The sequence below is a fragment of the Melopsittacus undulatus genome, chromosome 8 (genome assembly GCF_012275295.1).
Source record: "Melopsittacus undulatus isolate bMelUnd1 chromosome 8, bMelUnd1.mat.Z, whole genome shotgun sequence".
NCBI classification, from domain to species: domain Eukaryota; kingdom Metazoa; phylum Chordata; class Aves; order Psittaciformes; family Psittaculidae; genus Melopsittacus; species Melopsittacus undulatus.
Window position 1 is genome coordinate 54,493,435 of NC_047534.1, and position 24,806 is coordinate 54,518,240.

At 47.1% G+C, this 24,806-nt stretch overlaps 1 protein-coding gene across 1 annotated transcript; it reads left to right on the forward strand.

Annotated features, from left to right (window-relative positions):
- Positions 1-7,028: 7,028 nt before the first annotated feature.
- Positions 7,029-24,511, forward strand: LANCL1 (LanC like glutathione S-transferase 1). The gene is made up of 9 exons (XM_005144173.3): positions 7,029-7,154; positions 7,325-7,442; positions 14,640-14,847; positions 18,208-18,343; positions 18,677-18,823; positions 20,585-20,767; positions 21,183-21,359; positions 21,620-21,692; positions 22,549-24,511. The coding sequence occupies exons 1-9, from the start codon at positions 7,071-7,073 to the stop codon at positions 22,623-22,625; spliced, it is 1,203 nt and encodes a 400-aa protein (XP_005144230.2). The 5' UTR covers positions 7,029-7,070; the 3' UTR covers positions 22,626-24,511.
- Positions 24,512-24,806: the final 295 nt, after the last annotated feature.

Here is a 24,806-nt window from a genome sequence, read left to right on the forward strand (position 1 = left end):
CAAAGGGCCATGCTGAATATCTGAACCATGAGAAAAAGAGTTCAACAAAGGTTCACAGCTTAACAGCCCCTGGGATATTCAACAGGAAACAGAAATCTATAGGAAATGAGGTTGATTAGCTGGCATTACACAGTTACAGGGGGCAGGTATCACAGAATCATAGAATGGTTTGGCCTGGAAGTGACATTAAAGCTCATCCACTTCCAATTCCCTGCCACAGGCAGGGACATCTTCCACTAGAGCAGGTTGCTCCAAGCCCCATCCAACCTGGCCTTAAACACTGCCAGGGATGGGGCAGGCACAGCTTCTCTGGGCACCCTGTGCAAGCACCTCATCACCCTCATACTGAAGAATATGAAATGAATCAGCCTCTACCTGGTTTCCCTGAAGGAGATGAGAAGCTCTGAAGAAGTCCCTCCTCAGAGCCAGCCATGACCCCTTCTACCTCTGTGGAAAGAGCCACAGAAACACAAGTCAGCCACAAGCTTTGTAGGGACAGGGGACAGGAGTCTGAGTGAACTCAATGGGGAATCCAGAGGCACGGGGGGTCTTCAGAGAGCTGCAGAGAGTGATGGGTGCACAGAGAAACAGCACGCACCTGAAATCCCATAATGGCAATCCTGGGGCCTGATGGCACATATTTCCTGACCAGGACAAATCTATTACCATAAAGGTGGAGACAGAGAATGAATATCAAGATACTGGCACAGGTGCCAAAGCATTGCCAGATCAGAACAGACCTTGCGATGCTTGCGATGGTGTCCCAGTTGCTGATGGTATAGACACTCAAAACTGAAGGTCCTTTAAAAACATGACACCCAAGTTTCACCCCTAAAAACCCCCAGCACACTCCGAGCAATAGCAGATTCCACTACAAGGAAGGCATAAAATGTACCTTCAGAGGGTACCAAATGAAAAAACAGGGTTCCTCCCGTGACCCTCAGAGTCCTTAGATCACCTCTACAGCCTAATTTTATTGCTCAGTATCACAAAGTCCCTGGTCACTGCCATTCCAAACTGCTCACATCACTAAGCAAACAAGTCAATAGCCATGCTTGTGCACTGCTTGTCCTGTAGACATGAAAAGGTGAATGCAGGGGCAGAAAGATGTCAAATACAGAGTCAGGGTGAGCAATCAGCCGTACCCATACCATGTTTTCACTGGCAATCATATCCAGTCCTCATGCTGAACTTTAAAGACAGCATTAAGGATGCAAGTGCCCTACACAGTCTGCTTTAGTCACTGCAGCAAAGCAAAAGAAATCTGACTTGATGTCAGTCCTGTCCAGGGATCAAAGTGTATCAAAGTCTTAACAAACCCTACTGTCTTCCAGATGACCTCATCACCAAACCAGTCCTTAATCCAGCTCTCAGCAGTTTCCTGTCTGGTTTTCTTTGCTCCTGTCCACATATAGCCCTTACTGATCTCCACAGTTTCCAACCTCTCTCTTTCATTTCATAAGAAAGATGGATTCCCATTCTATTGGAGTAGATATCCTATGGCACACACAGAAAATGGCAGAATATCACAGAGGATTGCTACGTGCGTTTCTCCAAAGAGTTCTGGCCCGATGCTCAGAACTACTGACCTCTGCTCCTTACTCACAGCAGAAGCCAGCCACATGGCCAGCACAGAGCAGTACACAGCTGCCTTCCCTGGATGGCAGGCAGAGCAGGGCTCCTCCGGCTTCTTGCTTGTGGGACAGGGGCATCTAGTGGCTGAGAACAAGAAGAGCAGGATCAAGCCAAAGCAACACAAGTTGCAGCTACCGTGCAATTAGGGATATGTTGGTAGCTTAAACGGGATGCAGCTGCTGCCGACATGGAGACAGATGCTGGAGACAAAACTGTTAGGCTATTAACTGCTCTACTCAGGCAAATATGCCATAAAGCAAAATATCAACCCATATATAGCATCAGGCTCTGAAGAAATCCTCCAATACCACCTTTCCTGTCTGATGCTCAGGCAGCGTATTAGCAAACACATGCAGTAACATCAAATCACAGAATCATATAACCATAGAAAGGTTTGCGTTGGAAATGGCCTTAAGACCATCTAGTTCTAACCCCCTGCCACAGGCAGGGATGTCTCACACTAGACCATATTGCCCAAGGCTTTTTCCCACCCTGGCCTTGAACACTGCCAGTGATGGGGCACTTACCACTTCTTTGGGCAACCTGTGTCAGTGCCTTCGCACAGTCACAGTAAAGAACTTCTTCCCTATATCTAACCTGAACTTCCCCTGTTCCAGTTTGAACCCATCACCCCTTGTCCTATCACTACAGTCCCTCTCCAGCACCCTTGTACGGCCCCTTCAGATATTGGAAAGCTGCTCCTAACACACTCTCATAACTCCCAGAAACTGGTGGTTCAGGTGCCTCCTGTATTGTATAATGTGCACAGTGGTGTCTTTTTATCTGACAACCTGTCCTGGCTTAGCCCCTTCACCTCTGAATGCTACTCCAGTCATTTCAGTTGATGTCTGCTAGCTTTGAAAGCCAGTGTGTCACCTTCTCCTCCTCAGATCCATGACACTGTTCAAGACTTTACAGACATTTACAACAGCCCTCTTTAGATGTCTCTTTTCAGCCTGAGTAGTCCTGCTTGCACATATGCCATTCCACACAGCTGATGACCTTTGTTTTGGCCTGATTAGTTCTATAACTTGTATCCCTTCTAGTTCTGCTGTCCTGTTTGAGATCAGAACAAATACCTGAGATGCAGGTGAGCCATGGACATACATAACAGTATTCTGAGTTTTCTGCTCTTCTCCCTTCCCCGTATCGACTTTCTTTTACCTTCTAGTGAGCAGGTGTTTTCACTGAATCACCTACTATGTTCCCTGAGATGTGAATGGGAATTGCTAGCTCAAAGCCTACTAGGGTGTGTATACAGAGTCAATTCGTTGTTACTGAACGCTTAGCTTAACCTATGACCACAATAAATGCAGGCAGGATATAGGGGAGCTGTGCCCTACATATACTATTAATATAATCAATTAGCTTAGTTCAGCTCCTGTGACCAATATTGAGGCTTTGGGCTCTTCATAGAGGGTGCCAAAAGAAAAAACAATCAAGAACACCTGCAATCATGGTTGTTGTGCATTGGAAAAAAGAACCCAATAAAATAAGATGCTTTTTCCCTCTCCTGGATATCCTCCTAAAATGAAAAGCTTTGCCATCATAATGCCAAGATATTACACTTGCTTTACCTTCCAAAAACAAGTCTACTTAGCTTCAAATGGCACTAAGGCTTTCAATCTCTTAATATAGGTTTGAGTTTTTACCGAGATCAAATAGAGTGAGCCATGGCTCTAATAGGAAAGCACAGCAAAGTTTCTAGAATCATCCCTGGTTTATACAGAGCATTACAGCTGAAATAACACCCAATATTCAAAATTATTATTTTAAAAGAGGAAACTGACACCTTTGATCTTTTGTATTTCTCAGGACACTTTGGATATCCACCCTAAATATGTAGTACCTTTAGCCATGCTGCTGCTGAATAAACAACTTGTAAAGAGAGGCTAACAAATAGAGCTGTGAAGCTTCTCAATTCTACTCTACACTGTCTGAAGCTTGAACACAAAGAAGTCAACAGAAAAAGAAGACAAAACGAAGGAGAGATGGAAGATAAATGTCCCAAGTTGGATTACATCTTAACTGTCCACAAAACTCTGCACTGCAGCTGTTCTGTGACCATGGCAAGACGTCCCTGAGCAACTTTTCAGCAGGTAAAACCTCCCCCACTGCCCAAGTGCTTTGCCTGTTTCCAGGAGAACCATGCTCTGTGGAGCACTTCCACACGCAGCCTCCCAAATCCCTTTTTCTATTTGAAATGTCTATGAAGGACACCTTATCCTTTCTCACTGCACTCCCCTCACATGCAGCATGCACTCACAAAGGCAAAACAAGCAATCTCACATTTATTATTATGGGATTACCATGCCAAGCCCATCTGGCCCACAGCATGGAAGCCTCTGTGCCAGGTCGATCTGACCCTGAGAGGAGGCTATGAGGAGGGGCAGATGCCAAAGCACCATTTTAGAAAGGCCACCTGCAATTCCACATGTACACTGCCCAATGTGAGCACCTGCTGACTGGAGATTAGCACTAGGTGAGATTACAGACCTGATGGATGCCCATACCCAGTGAAGGACAGTGACACCAGAAGGAGGCATCTCCTCTCAAGCAGGTGTTTCAGTTTGTCCTTAGGCAGGATGCCAAATAGTCTGTAGGCAGCTGTATACCTGGCAGAGATTTGGGATTCACATCCTCACTGGAATGAGGAGGGAACAGACACCAAAGCATCCTGAGGTTTTCTTCAAGAAAGACTCTGAAACATCCATTTTATCCATGTAACCCCAGGACCAACAGACATGCTACCAGTGCAGTACAGACTACCAACAGCCAGGATCATTATAGCGTTAAAATTCAGTAAGGATTTCTCTTTCAGGCAATGCTGTGGAGCAGAAAATATTACTCTTCTCACAGGCACAAAGACTTTAGGACGTCTTTTCCACCACTGATGATGAGTCACTTCAGAATCAGCTTTTTCTAGGGCTGTGCTGGCCTGCCAGGAAGGCTCCTGGAGCCTGTTTTCTCACCATTTTCTCTATCCACTCTGATAACTGCCTTCCACACAAACGCTGTCTCTAGATGTGTTTTGAACAGAGCTGCTTTAATTGCCCATTTTTCAGCAAATCCAGCATGACTCTTTCCAGAGAAAGCAAACAAACAAGTCCCCCACCTAAACACCCCAGTGTGACACAGACTGCAATGAGAACACATGAGCAGCTCCCCTCTCAGGCTCATTTCCTTCTTTCATTCCCTGTTCTGCACAGGCAGGTTACTAAGGATGAATCATGAGTCACTTACCTGAGCTCTGGGTGACAGTCACAGGTACTTTGGATTTATCCTGGGCAGCAGCAGGTCCATTGAAGCCCAACTGACCATAACCATTTAGAAAACAACATATTGAAACAAAACTGCTTGTCAACAGGTAGGATAATTTGGGAGAAGTATCTTTGTTGTCAAGTGATCTGGAAAAAGAAGAAGAGAATACAAGAGGAATTGAAGACAAAAGAAAGACTCTAAAGGTGAAATGCCTTGTGCTGGAAATTAATACTGAACTGTACCTGGGGGAAGGACAGCAGCGAGTATTGTTTTGACCTGCAGATGGAAGGGAAAACCATAACACAGAGCTGAGAATTCAGCCATAAGCAGAAGACCCCGTGTTGTTTTTGCTGATGCTAAATCTGCATAACCCACCTCCCCAACTTGAACGTAAGGCAATGACATGACTGAAACTCTCTAAACAAGGAACAGCTGAGTGAAAAGGAACTGAAAGCAAATCCAAGTGAGATTCCCTCTTTTCTGCTTGGTTGTCAGCACCTCCTGCAATAGTATCTTTTTTTCTTTTCTTTGAGCTGTGATTTTTACAGTTTGTAATAAAGAAATGGACACATAGTAGAAAACCAGAATCCCTTAAATAATACAATTGTTCCAAGCATAATGCACTATTCCCATGGGTGTTCTTTATAACTACTAAAAAGTAAATTCTTACAGCAGCTGTTTCCCTTAAACCCACCCAGATGGATTCAGCTCCTGCAAGGGTCAATATCACTACACTCAGACCTATGCAAGAACTTCAAGCTCATCCACATTCATTTGGGCTTTCCTGCAGAGCTAGAAGAGCTGGGGAGTTCCAGAGCTGCACTTCAGCAAGCCAGACCCCAAGCAGGGATGTCACAACCCACCTCAGGCCTACAGGGTCAGGAAAAGGGGAGCTGGGCACAGTTACACTAAGCAGAAAGGCAGCAAGGCCTGGATCAGGAAATACAGCTCATGAGAACTACACTGCCCAGTGAACGCTACCACACAGCCAACATGGCTGGCTGCTCAGGGGTACACCACCACAGCAGGACTGCAGGGAGAACCCCAACACCAGTGGGATTTGGGATGCAAAGCACTGCTCAGGACTGTGAATTGTAGGGACCAATCCTATACTCACGAGGCTCAGCAGGGGCAGTGAGGAGGAGCTCCAGTTCCTCATCAAGGCCCAACCTGTGTGAGGAACTGCTGCTGCTGACAGGAGCAGGGCCTGGCAGCTGCTCCTGGGACTGGCCTTCTACCACCACATGCATAGGGCCACCAGCCCCACAGGGCCCACCATAGGGCCCATCCCCACAAGACCTCAAATCCCTCATGGCCAGCTGCAAGAAGCCCCAACACCCCCCAGAGCCTTCAAGTCCCAAGGGACAGCCAAAACAAACTGCAGAGGGCTCCCTAAACACCACAGAGTTAATGATGTGGCAACCCCAAACACCACAGAGCTCCTCAACACCAAAGGAGCAGCCACATGGGAGCCCTAAACAGCATAGAGCTCCTTCAGTCCTACAGAACCAGCCACAAGACCCCTAAACCCCACAGAACCAGCAGCACAAGACCCTTAACCACCACAGAGCTCCCTAAACCCCACAGAATCAGCAACATGAGACCCTTAACCACCACAGAGCTCCCTAAACCTCACAGAACCAGCAACACGAGACCTTTAACCACCACAGAGCTCCCTAAACCCCACAGAACCAGCAACATAAGACCCTTAATCACCACAGAGCTCTCTAAACTCCACAACCCCTGACTCACAGGAACTTTCACCACAGAAACAGCCACATGGGATCCCTAACTACCACAGAATATTGACATACCACCCCTAAATCCCACATAACTCCCTAAACACCACAGAACCAGCAATGTGGGACCCTAAATACCATAGGGCCAGCAAACAAACAAGTGTTCCTAAACCCCACAGGTGCAACAAGGGGCCCTTAAATCACTCCCTAAACCCTACAGGGCGAGCCGAGAACCGCCTTTAAACCCCTCAGAGGCGGCTGTAAGAGGCCTTTAACCCCCATCGGGCTCTCCAAACCCCACAGGGTCCCTCCGCCGTCGGGCGCGGCCCTCACCGGCGCCTCAGTGCGGCGGAGCGCGGGAGCAGCGGCGGGACCTGCACCGGCAGCCGCCGCCTTCCGGGGCGGAGCGCGGAGCGGATCGGGGCCGCTGGAACCATGATGGCGCAGCGGGCACTGCCGAACCCTTATGCCGACTACGACAAGTCCTTGGCCACCGGTTACTTCGATGCTGCCGGGAGGGTGAGTGTGGCAGCGGGGCGCTGGGGCCGGGAGGTGCCTGCTCCCACCCGGCCCTGAGGTATCCATGGGGGCTGTGGGGTGTAGGAGCTCCCTGAGGGCATCTCCCAAACCCCCACCCGCCTCATGGTGTTTCCGTCGTATTTAGTAGCTTGGGGGGTTTATCTCCACAGCTGACCCCCGAATTCACGCAGAGGCTGAATAACAAGATCCGGGAGCTGCTCCAGCACATGGAGAGAGGCCTCAAGTCTGCAGACCCGCAGGACTGCACCGCGTACACTGGCTGGGCAGGTAGTGCGGCCGAGCGGATCGTGTGGAGCAGGAGCTCTCCAGAACTGAATTCTAGGTCAGGCCAAGGCGGATCACAGGGTTTGAATGATCACAGTAGATCCCAGACAAGAAGGGTGCTGCTCCTGTGTGCTTTAATCCATGAAAACGAAAGGTTCTCTTTCTGAGCACTCCCTGTTTTCTGGAGCAGGTTTGAAGCTGCAGAGACTGCAGGGTCTTCTCATGGTTAATAGAGCCAAACTTACACAACAGAGAGCAAGCATGGCAGCCTTCAAAGGGACTAGTTCCAAATCTGGTCCCAGTGAGGATGGTGATAAGTAAACCAGTGCTCCATGAAGCAGGCAGATGCATGTGGTAGGTCATTTAGTCCTTGCACATGGCAGCGGTGAGCTTAAGGCCTGAGATGATGTCTGCCTTCTCTGGGCTGAATTTTACCTCATGATGTTGTCAGATGGGCAGGGTGCTGCATTCCTGTTCCCCAGGCAGTGCCCCTCTGCTTAGCCAGGACTAGTTCTGCTCCAGTACCTGCTGGAGGGAGCAGAAATGCAGATGTGACTATAAAGAAGGGTGGAAGCCTTCCTCACGCTAACTTCTGTCTGCAGAGCTTCCAGGAGCTTGTTTTTCTTCTGTTTCAACCTGGTTTTCCTTCCTTGGGACCATGCCTTGCCTTCCCCTCCCTATTCCTACCCCTGGAGCCAGGGAGGATGCACCTTTCACTGGTGCCTCATCCTTGGCTAGTGCTGTGTGCTTTGTCAGCTTGCCTGACTTCTGCACCAAGCCAGGCTCTAGGGAGGGACCCTGGCATGGTTGTGGTTAATCCCATATTATTCTCATGCTTACTGCAGGATTTTATGCTGCCTTTTTCCTTTGGCAATGCGCTGCAATCCTAAAGGACAACTTTCTACATGATGATCTGGGTGTGGCTGCCTTGTGCTTGGATCCTGTGGAACTTGATGCCAACAGTTGGCTTGGGAGAATGGCGTTCGTTGTGTTGGTGCTAAAATAACTCTGCAGCTTGATGACAGCTTAACAGTTTTAGTAAGGTAGACAGACTGAGAGCACTCTAGAGCAGTTCCTAAGAAATGCTAGGATGCTAGTATTAAATTCCAGCGTGGGAGATCACTGATTTCATCGGTTGCTGCCTGGCAGCACCCTGCTGCTGCCTGTGAATTTATAGGGGTTTTCTTTTCCAGTGCTTGCTGATTTCACCTTGGGAGGCAGGTTCAGTCGTACAATGTGTGTGACCCTGCTCTGAGATGCAAAGCACCCCATGTGTAAAGATGGTCTTAAGTCATGAGGGTACTACTTGGTATGATGGTAGTCTACCTCTTGCCAGGAGATGAAGGAGGAGGACGATTAGCTGATGTTAGGAGTACTCTGAAAGCCCGGAGGCCATATTCCTTTCCTTAGGATGGCTTAAGGAGCTTCATGTTGGAAAGTAACTGCAGTTGTTGAAGCAGTGTTTGAGAGCACTGTCAGGATTACAGCTCACTGTTATTTGGAAAGGGGTTTCTCAAGAGAGTCTTCTCTTTTCCTCCCAGGGACCATTCCCCATTGAAACACAACCTTACTACCTTGGCTAATAGGATTAGAAAAAAACCCATAGGCAGATTTCCTGCAGGTCCCAGCCAGCGAAGGGAAGTTTGCAGATATTACACTGTATCTTTGCCACCCTCCCTTCTTCTCTAATCCTAGCTGCATTAATTTATTCAGTGCTGGTTCCCAGAGACAAAATTAATTGGGCCAAGACAGCAGCTTTTCCCTGTAATTGCTTATGTAGAAAAGGCTTGTTGAGTATCTTCTCATGTAAATCATTGCCCAGCAGTCTGAAATCAACCCACACTCTTGTGGCTGCTAATAAGAGAGATTTGAAATATGGCTCTCTCAGCACAAACTCTGCGTGAAATGTAACATACTTGAGTATCCTACATTGCACCCAGTAATACACAGCATATGCTGGCGTTTTACTTTGGTGCCTGCTTCTTTCCCAACACACTTGATGGAGCCCTGCTCCCCCAGCCAGCATTTGTGTTAGGGAAGCCACGGCTTCTTGGCATGTGAAGTTGGAGCAGAGGGAGGGAAGAACTTACATTTTCAGGTCAGAGGCAGTAAATACACATTTTGGATCAAGATTATCCAGCAGATGGCTGAATGCCCTCAAAACAGGTTTGAATTGGCTTGTTAGTTTCATTTAGTTCCCCATAGTGACCAAGGTCCATAGGCAGCACAAGGTACATGGCTGGGTATAGACCAGACTTGGCTGTTGTGTTCTGTCTCTTAAGCAGTTTAGCCAGACTGCTCTAAGAGTTTTTTGTGGTCTTAATCTGTTTCACTGGTATCAAAGAGCTGACTGAGGGAAGGTAAACTGCTGTCAGCTAATCCTGAATCAGAATCAGTTCATATCCTGGCAGAAGTACAACTGCCTCATCCAGTCTCACATGAGGGTGCTGAAGAGCATATATGCTGTGTGGTGGTATTTCTCGTAGTGCATGGCGCCTTGCACCAGAGATGACCTTGGCTGGAAGCAGAGGCAATGAAAAGGGAATGGAAGGAAACCAACTTCACTCCTGTCACCTCCTAGGTGACTACCGAACCTGAGAAATACCCAAGTCCAGTGCCTGCTGGACTGTTGTGTCCTTCTCAGACAATGAGGTGATCTTCATCTGAAATGGTATATAAGGGAGAGATTCCCCTTCCTCTGCGTTATGGCAATGCCTTTGGAACTTGTTTTCCATGCGAGCATTCCCTTCTGTAGCAGTGTCAGAGTTGTGGCTTTTGGAGCTTGAGGGCCTCTGAGACTGGTGAGTCCAGCCGGCCTGCCCCATCCACAGCTTTTGGCTGGCAAGTGGAGACAAGGAACAGGGCTGAGTTGCCTTTTGAAAGGGCTCTTCAAAAGACACACCAGATGAAATAAAAGCCATTTAAGAATGGATAGAAATCCTGACCAGACCAGTTCAGGAAAGCTTCTGGAAAAACCCCTTTCCTTCATTTTAGTGTAATATCTGCGTTTTCATCTCAGAACCCAGAGAATTTGCATTAACAGAGAGTTCTGTTCAGGAAAACAAATCCTCAGCCAATCCCTACAGAATAAGAGCCAGTGAGGCTGCATTTAATGAGAGAGAATAGAGTGCCTTGTGTCACCCACATAAACCACATTGCTGCCAAGTGCTTGGTGAGTTGTTTTTTGTGACATCTCTGTTTCTGGGCTTAGTGTTTGGCTGGACAAGGATCAGAGCAATGGGATGTAAATTTGAAGTTGGCCTTACTTTCAGAGGGTTGGATCAGATCACTTCCATGGATCCCTTCTAACCTAACATGTTGCAGGGTTCTATGATGAGGTAATGGGTAGTTTTGGTTTGGCCTGTGCTGGGGTTCATTTGTTTGTTCATTTGGGGTTTTTTTTAGGGGAATGCTTCTTCTGCTTTACAAAAGAAGTTTTGTTACCCAGGTTTTAAGGCTGGAGAACCTGAGACACGCTAAGAAATGCCCCATGTTCCACAGTGCACTAGAAAAGCAAGCAGTAGCCAAATGCATCTGTGGGTCACCAGGCAGTTCTGGACATGGCATAATACAGCTCTCCAGAGATGTCTCACTGTCCCATTCAGCATGGCTTTGGCATGTACTTATAAATACAATATCCCACGTGTCTGCACCAGAAAAGATGTTTATTATCCTTTGAGCTGGGCAGTAAAGCTGTGCCAACCCCCTCTAACTTACCCCATGCCTGACTCACTAAAATATCAAGCTCCATCACTACATGCAGAGATGGGTTCCCACTTTTGCTCTCTGTGTTTGACACCCTGCTGTGAGGGTGCTTACTTACTTCCCTGGATCAGTGCAAGATCTCGGAGCTCTTTATTACTGCAGATGGCAGGTGTGGAAATGGTCCAGGTTAGGTCAAGAAATCCTCTCATGACAACTTGGTGCCTTTTGTGAAAGGACCACATTGCAGCTCAGCTCCTAGTGGACAAGGAGGCATGTTCAGAACAGCCTAATGGGTACCTCTGCTGGTGCTGTCAGCAAGGGAACTGCAGTGGTGCTGACACCTCTCACTTTTATCCTCTCTGTTCAGCGTGAAGGGGAAGCTTTGTATCACTACTGCTTTCTCCCATCAGCAGAACTGGTTGCAGTGGTAATGTAAGGAAGCTGAGGTGCAGCTTTACTGCTCTTTGATCAGCAGAATGGTCATCTGGATGAGCTACTCTTTCAGCCTGTTACAGCGCTTTAGCTCTCAAGCAAGAACTTTTCTGGTACCTCCAGTGATGTCTGCTCTGTTGAAAGCAATGGTTACTAAAGTGAGGACCATCAGCTCTACCCAACTGGTGCAGACAAGTCCGTTTCTACTATGTAGATTTAAGTCTCCTCTTCTGCCCACCTAAGAAGAAATCTCTAAGGCAAATCACCCCCCTGCATCTACAGTACTCCTCATGCAGGATGGCAGATGTTGTTGGCTGTCCTACAATAAACAGACAGACATGCAGAACTCATTTTTGCCTCCTGATTCCCTGCAGTGAGCAAGCACCTCAAGCATTAACACTCCAGTGTATTGGCTTCCTGCATACTGGAGATGACAGTTTCAGTCATCAGAGCCCTGCTGAAGGATATGTCAGTAGCAAAGTGTTTGCTGCTGTTCTGCACCATCAAGTGATGTCTGATACAGTGGCTATGCAGCAGTATTTTGGCTTCATGCACTGCAAGGAGCAAAAAAACTTGGAAGTCTGGAGAAACTACATAGAAAAAGACCACTAATAAATGGATCAAAGCCCATACACCTTTGGCAGTAGCAGGCCACAGGCAGCCACTGCTCTGCTGGAAGCAACCAGGAGACTCAGAGGTCACAAAAATAGGTCACATTTCCAACTGGGACACTGAACACAGAACTGGAGCAGATCCACTGCTTATCTAGGCACATTTGAATGATGATGCCATGTTTGCCTAGCACTTACTGCATACCAAACACCCCATCAGTCGGAGTGAAGAAGGTATTACTGTGGAGGGATCTGTGGAATAGCTTCTGCAGAACAATGCTCTCTCACTGAGCCAAGTTCAGCAGGTGTGGAAAGTCTTTTGTCTCCAAGCTCTGAAAGATGCTGCCTGTATCTTGGCACACAGGATATAGGAGAATCCCCACCCAGCTGATTGCATTTTGTATCCCTCTACATATGTCTAAACATTGTCTCTTCATGCATGGGCCTGCCCTCCCCTACTTCTGGGCTCCCAGCAATAGAGCAGGTAGTGCAGCACTGCATTTGGCCTTCTGATCAGCTTGAGAGTATGAATTCCTTCAGGATTGAGTTGAAGAAATTTGCTTTAGATTCAGTTTATAAGGCCTTTGGTTTTGAAGGAAAAGGGAAAATTAATGATTTGGGGAAGCAACTTATCCCTTCCATTCTTTACTGTAAGTCAGTGGTTGTTTAGAACCTTTCCCAAAGATGCTTGAACCTGGAGGAAAGGGAGGGAGAAACACTGTAAAAGAGGAGAGGCAAAGAAGGCAGAGGAAAACAATGCTGAGACATTGACTTTCTAAGAATTCAGTTCTGGAAGTGGTCTTAGTGTGGTAGTTACATATGTAACGAGGGTGGTACGATGGCAGCGGGAATAGAGGCTACTACAAAGCACAAAGTTGTATATTAAAGCAGGTAAGTCAAGAGTGCACATTCTGCTCAGACAGCTCTCAGGCCTTTTAAAGTCTAGAAGCTGTGCTAGTTGCTAAATAAATCAAGGAGAGTCACTTGACATCTGCAAGCTGGAAGAGGAGGGTTCCCCTTTAAAGATGGGCTTCATATGCACATCCTTATGCACTTGAGTGATGGCACCATACATCTGAGCTCTCTCTGGAAATACTAACCTAACACTGAACTGCTTAAAGAGAGGACAAGGTTATTAGCTTCAGCAGGAAATAGAAACTTGCCCTTAATATACATGTGGAATTGAATTGTCTGTAGCATGAGGCTTTGGAGATTATCCATGCAAAATGAGAAAACAAGCTACATTTAAAATTGTCCTCAGTACCATGGAAAGTAATTTTGCAGCATCTTGTCCCTTTCACCCTACCTCAGCAAAGTCTGCAGAGATGGGCTCTATTAATTTAGGCTTAAATGCTGGACCTGAAGTGTCTTAGAAATAGATGCTGGTCTATTCTCAAAGTAATGTAAGTCAATAGCTTTCTTCTGTGCATGTTTGAGGATACCTTCCAGATCTAAAGGATGGTTCAAATGTGGCAGACCCTTCAAACACAGACGAAGGACTCCTCAGTCACCTACTAAAAGCTTCAAGAGCTGGCTGAAGACAGGGCAGGCAGGCAAAGAACAGCAATTGATGTGACTTCTCAGTAGCAGAATTGTTTCTGTAGCTGGCCAGCCCATTGAAAACCTCTAGGGAGAACCACACAGCCTTTTCCAGCATTCCAAGTAGCTATTTATGTTTCACCCAAGGGCTGGTTGCGTGAATAATGAGGAACAGAGGAGAGTCAGGTAACCCCTTTCTTTTGTAGGGCACACGAGTCCTTGGTGCAGGGCTTGGGACCTGCTCAGCAGCAGGGGGTGATGTCCTCAGAGCTGTTACAATCTTACTGGTGTTCCCCAGTGGGAATGAGGTGGGGGGGGGGGGGAAAGCCAGTCTTAAGGGTGCTGCTTCCAACTGCTGATGATGTGTCACTTGTAAAATCCGATCCAAGCTAAGAGACCCAGCCCTGTACCTTGTAGCCTGGCAAAAAATAAAGGATAATAACAATCCAGTTCTACTCTGCCACAAGTACCATCTTGCCCAAAGATGATTCTTTCTTTACCCTCCACTGGTTAGCAACAGGCCCAGGTCAGTTGATAGATTTAGGTGGGCTTGTTGAAATCTCATCTTTTGCTCCTTGCTACTAGAATTGTGTTTAACCTGTGTATCAGAATCTCTGCTGTCCTCCAGGATCAGCACTGACCAGTGATCAGACCCTCCTGGGTCACACACCACTGGTTGTCTTGACCTGCAGTCCACTCATAAGCAGCATCAAGTACAAGGAGGTCACAAAGCAGGGAAAGAAGCTGTGGATGCTGCAGCTATGGGTTATGCCCCTGGATGTGCTCAGGAAGCCTGTCTAGAAGGCTTATGCCCTAGATGAGGCTGGGCTTTTAGGTTCATTAAGACAGCCAGGACATAGAGCAAGGAGGGTAAACTTTTCTGGCAAGTGCAACCTTTATGTTCCTTTTGCAGGCATTGCTGTGCTGTATTTGCACCTCTATGATGTGTATGGAGACCCAGCCTACCTTCAAGCAGCCCATGAGTATGTAAAGAAGAGCCTGAGCTGTCTGACAAGACGATCCATCACGTTCTTGTGTGGAGATGCCGGGCCCCTGGCAGTGGCTGCTGTTGTCTACCACAAACTGCAGAACCACAAGCAGTCAGAAGACTGCATCACTCGGTAAAAACCTTGGTTATGTCTTGGACCTACTGTTCCTCATAGAGCTGGTCTGGGCTTGTACGGGACACTCTCTGCCAAGCCTGAATAAGGTTTCTGCAACCTTATGAGCGGGATAATCCAGTGACACAAACTAGTTGTGCCCTGGGGAAAGAGCTAGCTCAAGGACAGACGTGCTTGCCTGGCAGCCTGCAGGCTGGGGAGCAAGTTCAGCTGCTATTGCCATCTTAAAAATAGTTCTGATCAACACAGGAAGACATAAATGCCTGAATTAAACCCCAGAAGGTGAGGTGTGATGTATTTTCAGAACCCTTCAATTTAGCTTTGCAGCCATTCTGATGAAGAGGAGGAAAGTGGTCGGATTATTAGATAAATGTTGTCACTTGCTTCCACTTGCTATTTGTTAGTTGACTTTGACTTAAACCTAAGATTGACAGCATCCTTTCAACTGCTGAATGCAGCTGGTTATGATTCATTTCTTTCTATTTCCTGCCTTTCCTCAACTGTTTTCAGATGTATTTTTGTTGGGTACTTAAGACAAAAAAAGGACAAATAAAGCCATCCTAGAGTCGGATCAGCATGTGGCAGAGGAAGGAAGAAAGTAAAGGAGGCGCAGTTGCAAGCTTTTCTTGCTTAAGGGAGATCAGCTTTAAGAATGTGAGAAATAGCCCTGTAAAGAGTTTCCATTTACCTGTGGTCAGCACAAAAGCAGGACAAAACCCCTGACGCTTCAGAACACACTTAGTGCCCTTAAACAGCCATGAGCAAGTGATGCATAGTAGCAATTAAGAAAGCCATGGGTGGGAATCAGGTGCCTGTATGGTTTGGACACCCTTTAACACCGTGGTTCACATGGATACAGTCAGTCTGAGGACAGAACTCTTCTTTATTCTTGAAATAACCTATGGTTTAGGTTTTGCTTAATCCTGTAGTGAGTAGTGAGTCTCACTATGATTAATTACTAACAAAAAGGGAACTAACCTGTCAAATAGTGCTGGTCAGCTGTGTTCAATGCATAAGCCCCAAGTTGTGAAAAATCCCTAATTCTTGCTGTAGCAGCTCTCCCCTCCCTTCTGTATCTGTATCCCTTCTGCCTGCAGTTGGTTCTGTGGGAGAATGGACTCATGATTAATTCTGCACTGCCATCTAATGGCACGATGAAGGCAGAGCCTTGGAAATTGGTTTCTTCATGCATATTGAAGGGAGGCAGTAAGAAGCGCATGGCTTTCTCACAGGAACAGTTAGACTGTCCCTTGTGTGCTACCAATTCCCAGAGCAGTTAACCTGACCATGCTGCCTTTAAAAAGAGAGGATTTTGTTGAGAAATAGCTCCCTTAATCACAAGTCTTAAGTGGGTTTGGAGGATGCTGTTTAGTTACAGAACAGTTGCTAAGTTATGCAGTGCGAGTGCATAGAAAGTGCCCCTCCATTAGAGCTGGGGAGAAGGAAGGCCTCTCTCCATTTTATTCTGTCTTTTAAAGCACCTCATCTGTACAGAGCCCGAGGACAGAATCGATCAGCCAGGTTTTACCTGCAGTGGAATAGACAGAAGCTTGCTTTGCCTTAGCTCCTTGCTCTTGCCTAAATGAGTTCATGACCAGCAAATGTGTTTTTATGCTCTGGAGACCAGTGCTTCAGGGAAGCCCATTTTCCAAGAGCCTGTGAAAATATAAGCCATGTTCCAGGAGTCCTCTTTTCCCCCCAGTCTTCCACCAATTCAGAAGGTCAAAGGTTTGTTTTTAGAGCTGGTGGATACAAATATCCCATCCTGCTTGACAGCTGCCTCGTTTGCCCTGGGGCCAGAAACTAGTGATTTTTGACAGTTGAGGCAATATGTGAGCAGGAGCAGCGCTTCCCTTCAGGGACCTTGATTTAGCCCCTCACACCTGAGAAATGTACTGTGCATGCAGTCAGTCCAGCAGCATCCCAAGCATCTCTTCCTGCATACATACCATGCAGCCCTGCCCCACATTTCAAACCCAGAAACAACTGGCAGGCTTCCTCCCCTGATGGTACTGACTGAAAAAGCAGCTAGATTTAGAAGCAGTAATGCATAGGGAGCAAGGGTCATAGCTCCAGATTTCCCCACAAAATGATCTTACATCCAGACCTCAGAAAATCCCTACTGTGGGTATTACTGTTTATTCACCCATCCATTCCTTCTGTTGCACCTGACATCTTCCTGACATCTCAGGGCTGAATATCACCAGCCAAAAGGGAGTCCATCTGTTGAAACACTCTGTTCCTCCTTGGAAACTCTCCTCTTCATCTGCTTTCCTTGGACTTGGGGGCAGGGCACACGAGGAAGTAGCAGGGCTTTCCTTGCAGGCCACACAGCTGAGAGAAGGACCTTGTCCTTACTCCTCCTAGCCTTGGGTGTAAAATCTGTCTCTTGGGTTTTAATCCATGAGAAATCTCCCACATGGAGCAATGCACATCTCAAGTGATACAGGAGGAGATGAGGCCCATCCGTTCCAAGACATTGCTTTCTCCTTCAATATACCTGCTCGCTTTGAGTCCAGTGCCAAGGGGAAGTTTCCTGCTGTGGGCAGTCATAGCCCAGCATCCTCTCTCTGCTCTGAGGGTACTCTGGATGTTTAGTTGCTCCTTTCCTTTGCAACACCCCCTCGGTGTGGGGTTGTACCACAGATACAGCCCACAGCACTCACTGCTGAGCTGTCCTCACTACTCAGCTCTCCCTAGAGACTATTGCTTACGTGTACCACAGAGGCTTGATGTCAAACATCATTTTCAGCTACTTCTCCCCACCTCTTACCTAGATGTTCAGCTCATGGAGACATCTCTTTCTCCACTGACAGTAGAGCCCTACTTGCAGGCATGGAGAGAAAGGGGCTTTCCTATCAGGATTTATAAGCACAAGAGGTGAGAGTTTGCCCACATACTGTCAGCACTAGTCTGACTTTTTAGCATTCCTCAAGCAGCCAAGTTAAACAAATACCAGTTTTACTTGAAAACAGTCATTTCTGGCTGAGGGTCTGTCTTATCAACAGCACCAGGGGGAGGTAATTCATGCTGAATTGGGGCAGCCTTTCCTGAGCAGTCAGCAACTTTATGCTGAATGTTTCCTATAGCCCAGGATTCCCCACAAGTAACCAAGCACATAGTATGAGTACATTGTAAAATCTGGTCAGAATAAAGCAATAAGCCAAACAAAAAGCAGAGGGGAAGGAGGGATTTCACACCTTGTGTAGCTGGAAGGCTGGGACCCAGAGATGGGACTGACACCTCCCCGGGTGCGGGCAGCATGAAGGAACAAACCATGGTCTTGAGCTCCAGTCTCACTGCTTGGGTAAGTGGCTTTGAGTGGCCTCTAATCTCTCTCATGCGAATTTATCTTTGCAGTTTGCTCCACCTTCACAAGCTTGACCCCCGAGTGCCAGATGAGCTGCTCTATGGGCGCATGGGCTATCTCTATGCACTGATGTTTGTGAACAAGCACTTTGGAGAGGAAAAGATCCCTCAGAGTCACATTCAGCAGGTACTACGGTTTCTTCTGACTTTTTGGCTGTCTCTTCCTATATGCAGCTCATCTTTGGGCAGGTAAAAGTCAATGCTAGATGTAGAGAACACTGGCAACAAGAGAGAAACCACACCATGGTATTTCTGTCGCTCTTCCAAGGGGAGGAAGCACCACACAACCCCCCCCCCCCCCCACCATCCATATAAATCCATAGGCCATACACTTAACTCCCTCACCCACTCTTCCCTCTGCTTGGGCAGCAAACCAATTCTGTTGCTGTGGTCAGGATATTGACTGTGCTGTGTCCAAGGCAGTAGCATTTCCCTCACCTGCATCTGTTCCCATCCACAGGTCTGTGAAGCTGTTGTTGCCTCAGGAGAGAGCTTGGCCAAAAGGAGGAACTTCACAGCAAAGAGCCCACTGATGTATGAGTGGTACCAGGAGTACTATGTAGGAGCAGCCCATGGTTTGGCTGGGATCTACTACTATCTCATGCAGGTAAAAGGCACTGGAGAGAAGGGACCTTTAGCAGCTGTTTCACGTTTCTTTGAACAGGGAGGAGCAATTGAATTAGCTCCTGGTGATGCTGAGCTGGGCCAGATCCTTTGTCTGATGGACTTGTTCCTGTGTTTGATCATGAATCTCTGCTTCTAAAGGCTTTCTCTGAGTCTGTGTGACTGAATTTCCCACCTCCATGGAGATCTGTAGAGAAATGTGACCTGCATTATGCCAGCAGAGATTGCATTCATCATAGGAAAGTGGAAAATACCTTTGTTTCCAAAGCGGGGCCTATGGTGGTAATTCCCCTCTGTGGGTCGCTGTGCATAAACTTAGTGTTTAAGCTCTTAGAAGAACAACAGCAATAAATAACATTGCATTTTCAAAGCATTAAGAGCACCCACTGAGCAAGGCAGATGATTTTAGCATAGCAGTGTTCATAGAAATAGGTGAGATCTTTTATTAGACCCAAGTCTCACAGCAGGTGGAAAATAAGCCACCAGCTTTCAAGTACTTTGCTTCAGGGCCCTCAAAGTTCAAGGCCATGCACAGGATAAGCAGAGTTCCTATGAGTACAACCCCCTCATGTGACTCAGAGAGGAAGGGGTGGTTGGTAGTGTTTCAACAGAAGGAGATTTGACAAGAGGCGGATGCAAGCTGTATGGAAGAGCTAGCTGGGAACAGGGAAGGCAGCAATACACTGTGAGCTCAGATGTGCATCAAGTCCCTGCATTTGTTGCCAGGCTGATGTTTTAAATCATTGTAAGTCTCCCATAAAATACTGCATGGGCTTCATGCTTCTCAGCTGTATGATGTACAGGGAGCCAGGATCAGCCAAGCAGGATGCACAAAAAGCCTTGGGGGAAGCAAACACAGGACATATGGAGAGGACAGCATTGAACTTTTATCTGTAATAGTTTTACAGCACAAGTATTGACGTTTAACTTTCAAGTTTTCAACCTGGGAACAGTGTGATCCTTAGATGGGAGTGCTCACTGCAGCCTGCAGTGGGAAACTGAGCTGCACAGACTGCATATGCAGCAGTGTCATTAGAAGAGGACACTGAAATCACTCCCTTGCTTCTATCTGAGGTCAGCAGTGAAGTCACCCTCTTGCTTAATGCTCATCCAGTTCCACCCCTGTGGCACAGGCAGGGACACCTTCCACTGGAGCAGGGTGCTCCAAGCCCCTGTATCCAACCTGGCCTTGAGCACTGCCAGGGATGGGGCAGCCACAGCTTCTCTGGGCACCCTGTGCCAGCGCCTCAGCACCCTCACAGGGAACAGCTTCTGCCTAAGAGCTCAGCTCAGTCTCCCCTGTTCTGGCAGGTTAAAGCCATTCCCCTTGGCCTGTCCCTTCAGGCCTTTGTAAAAGGATGTCCTTCTATTCATCCTTAATTCTGATTTTAGACAGTTTCTCTCTTTACTCCAAGTCTGAGTACCTAAAGCTATCCCTACTTATGTTCAGGAGAAGCAGCAGCAAGCATCCTTCCTTAGAGGGCAGGATTACATGCCAGGGCAGTCTTTGTCTCTGGGGGTGCGAGCATATGACTGAAGGTAAGTCTCTTCAGAAGGGCAGAGCAGCCTTGGGTCAAGTGGGTATTTGTGATGTGTGAAAGCCTGAACAAAGAAAGTATTTTGTTTTCAAGGAGCAAGAGGGGACCATGACCACAATTGGTTTTGTTTCTGCCTTCCAGGCAGATCTTGGGGATAGACAGAATGGTAATTCTCCCTGATTTAATGCTTTCTATCTATCTCTTAGCCTGGCCTTGGAGTAAGCCAAGTAAAACTGCACAACACAGTGAAACCCAGCGTGGACTACGTCTGCCAGCTCAAGTTCCCATCTGGCAATTACCCTCCCTGCATCAATGACACCAGAGACCTACTCGTGCACTGGTGCCACGGGGCACCAGGTGTTATCTACATGCTTCTCCAGGCCTACAAGGTACCAGAAATCTTACAGAGACCCTTTAGGAATCCCTAAATGTGGAACTCCATCATGGAGAAGGCTCTGTTGAGACCCTGCCTGCCTGAGAGTAGGATGGCTGGTTGAAATGAAATCATCCCATAGGGCCCCCTGACTGACAGAGAAATCTGTCTCTTTAAATTATATCTGAAAATGGCCATCAGCTGCATGGGATGTCCTGTTGCAGCTGACTGGTGACAATAGTGTGCAAAGTAATGATCACACAGCCCCATTCATCATATCAAAACCATCCTCTTTTAAAGCAGAGAGCAAAGTCATAGCATTAAGACTTCAGAAGGGGAGCATAATTAACCCAAGCCTCTCCATCACACAGAGATGCTCTTTGTATAGAGGAAATTGCCTCAGTAAGGAGGAATATTTCTTGTCTCTACAGGTCTTTGGGGAACAGCAGTACCTAAATGATGCCCTGCAGTGTGCAGAAGTCATCTGGCAGTATGGGTTACTGAAGAAAGGCTATGGACTGTGCCATGGCACAGCTGGCAATGCTTACAGCTTCTTGGCACTGTATAACCTCACTCAGAACATGAAATACCTTTACAGGGCCTGCAAGGTAAGAGCCTGTGTGAGGAAGGGAGAGGGGATCATTCTATTTCACCTTTTACATCACTGCCATTGCCTTTGAAATCCAATTTATGTGGCAGAGATGCAGCTCAGATCAGTAGTCCCTCAACAGCACAATCATGGTCTGACAGCCTGTGAAGGAACATCCTGCAGAAGTCTTGCTCTGGAAGGGATAACGTGAGGATGAGGGTGGTATTGTAAGATCTGTCTTTAACAAAACCTGAACACTGTTTGTTCCTCTATCTTCAGTTTGCAGAGTGGTGTTTAAGCTATGGCCAGCATGGGTGCCGGACTCCAGACACTCCATTCTCTCTCTTTGAAGGTAACCTTCATCTCTAGACTTGTGTTTTGCTCCTGGGTCTGAGCCAGTGCAGCACCAAAGAAACCCAAATACGTGCTCCACTGAAGTCTTTGCAAAAGTCAATGTAGAAGGTGGGAAGGAAATTGTATTCCCTGTTCCTATCCTTTCCCAGAAGCAGTCTTCTTGCAGCACAGGCTGTGTTAGCTGGAGCATCTTGTCCTCTCTGGCCTATTGTACAGTTCTGCACACAGGTGTCAAGGGGAATTCTGTAATGGGTACAGGCCAAAGCCTACCTTATGGTAATCTGTATCCTGGTTTCTTGCACAGCCTCTTTTCCATGAATTTTTAAGGATTAAAATCCTTCATGGGCTTTCCAGTGCCATTCCAAAGGTGAGTGAGTAACAAATGGGGCTGCTTTTGTAAGCCTCATTGGTTCCTATGGCACATTATGGCTCCTGCTAACAGCCCCCCCCCAAATCCACCATCAGCTGGTTTTGCTGAAAGAGCAGGTTCCTCAGCTAACAGAGTTCTCCCTGCCTTTGCCACAAGGGCAGTTACCTCAGCAGGTACCTGAGGCAGCAATGTCACAGGGTCCAAAGTTTTGCAAAGACACTCATATTGTTAAACCTGTGGACAAGTAAAGCAGAAAGAGGGAACTGGAGGGGGAAAGACCCATCAGGTGCTTTTCAATATCTGATGAACTTCAAAGTGCTTCCCCACTGGCATACCTAAGTTGCTTGGGAAACTTCAGACCTGGGAGGTGATTTAGGCCCTTCTGAAAACATCTTTCTTCTGTCTTCATGACCCATTCAGCCCCTAATAGAAAGGGTGCCCAAGGAGAATCTCTCTGAAGCACATTGTCTTTTCTGACCCTCAGGAATGGCTGGAACGATTTACTTCCTTGCTGACCTGCTGGTGCCAACCAAGGCCAAGTTCCCTGCATTTGAACTCTAAATCTGAGCTTGGCAGTTTCATGCCTGAATCCTTCTGCACTTGGAAAAGCAGTTTGGATCCGCTTTCTCCTCCTTCCAAAGTCATTGTTCACCGAACTGAAGGGAAACCCATCCTCCTGAGGGCATGCTGAGTTCTCTAATACTTCTAATCATCTCATTGCATTGTTTCCGTTTAAAAGACAGAATGCAGGTTTGGCTGGTGTCTTAGAAACACAGGGAGCAGGGAGAAAATACACAGTATTCTGTTGGCTAGAGAGTTCTGCTATTTTTTGTATCCCATTTTCTGTGTCCTGTTTCCTGGGTGAAAGTTTTCTATTGAATGCATCTTTGGCTATTTATTATTGTGAGCTGACAGATACTAGCAGGAATTTAGTTGCCTTTGGAAAATGAAAGATGAAAAACTGGGACTATTGCCCTGCAAGTTGCTTGTAGGAGTTTCTTGTCTGAATACCCAAGGAGCAGGCAGTTCAGTGTCTGAGCTGCTTCACATAAAGCAAATGTGATGGGCTCTGGAGGCTTTCTATATGTTCTTTAAACATCAAATTGCAAGTGGCACAGCTGGGTCTGTCCTGAATTTCCACTTACCTGCTTTAAAGACAAAGGCTATGTATAACTCCTGTGCATTTCTTCCCAGTGACAGCCAAATAATCCACTGGCTTTTGTGCCTATTTGCCATCTTATGCTAAACCTTGCAAAAGGCAAGGTTTATCATGTAATGGCAAACTCCAAAAGTGAGCTAAACATGCTTGCTGGTGTGGTCTCTTCTGCTTAGCTTTGAAGGTTTATTATGCAGTCTTTCATTACAGTTGTGTATGAATATGATGGGTGAGAGGTGGTGCCAGGCCCACCAAGCAGCAGCATGGGAAAAAGCACTGAATTCTGCCCACTTTAACCTATTCCCTGTATGGATGTTGTTTACATGCTTCCTTTTATAAGCTTTCCTGAACCTGGATAATTTGAGTCACTTGTTTGCCTTGTTACTACTTGCTTCTTGTAGTTTGATATGCAACCACATGTCTACTCACCTGAAATGTCTGCTCTAGGTTAAATAGGTTTGACCCATTGAGCAGATCAGATACTTGTAAGGGACTTGACCCTGTAAAGGACATTCTTAGTACTGAGCACGAGCTAAGCACTGAGCACAGCGAAATCTACTGATGCAGCCATAGTGCTTGGTGCTGTTTGAGAGCAGCTCCTCAGCCTGCACAAGCAACCTCCAAGCCAGCACTCCTGCACCAGTGACAGTGAAGTAGAAGGACCAAACCTGGCACACTAACATAGCTAGCTCCCATGTGCTTGAATGCAAGGTAGCCTAGCCACAGCATAGGCAGACCCTCAAGAACCTCCTGGATGGGCTGCTCCAGCAAAGAGTAGAAGCCATTCCTGGAAGGCTGCTTGTTTCCTCAAAACCCAGCCTCCTGCTGCCATCACGTTTCTGGAAGTTCATCCAAAGATGGCCTGAAATGCAGAGAAGCTCAGTCTGCTTTGGGCTGAGCATTCCTGTCAGAAGCCTCAAGCTCATGCAGACCTTTGCCTATCATTCACAGAGCCTAAACAACACAGGGAGGTGACTGGAAAGGAGGAAGCACAGCCCTGAGGGCTGGATTTGGCTAATCAGACAGTTTGGGGGTAGGATCCTGTAGGACGTGAGGCCTGCTGTCAGTTACCTTCCGGCTTGGCTGGTGTGATGGCAGTGCAGGACACTGCTCTGAGCCTAGGTTTCTTCTGGGCACTACTGCTGCAAAGGAGGTGGTTCCTGCAGCCTGGTGCCATGGCAGCATCAAGTCCCAGGGTTGGTACACTGATGGTCAGGGGATCATCAGGGTACATGTGTACTGGTATACAAGTGTTTTGTGGAGCACTGTTTAATAAAAACACCAAAACTACTGAGCTTTGTGTTATTTTTACCCCCAACTTTATGACGAGGATTCATGTCCAAAGAGATCAAGAGATGCCACAATCGCTGCTCTGGGGGCTCACTGGCTTCCCACCCACCCTGAGTGGTAAGAGTCTTTCACATTTTTCCGTGTCCCAGCACATGCAGTTGATCTGTTGCAAGAGATTTTATGTTTAAATAAGTTATTTCTTATAGGGAAGAACAACTTGGGTTCCTCATGGTCCTGCCCAGAATGCCTGAGCCCCTTGGGCAGAGTGTCCTCTGTATCAAAACCCTGAATGGAAG

Bases quoted from the DNA above. Each gene is read 5' to 3' on its own strand.
- LANCL1 (XM_005144173.3), top strand. From the start codon at position 7,071: ATGATGGCGCAGCGGGCACTGCCGAACCCTTATGCCGACTACGACAAG. The intron at 14,848-18,207 runs GTAAAAACCTTG...TTATCTTTGCAG, and splicing joins TCAGAAGACTGCATCACTCG to TTTGCTCCACCTTCACAAGC. The intron at 21,693-22,548 runs GTAACCTTCATC...TCTGACCCTCAG, and splicing joins TCCATTCTCTCTCTTTGAAG to GAATGGCTGGAACGATTTAC.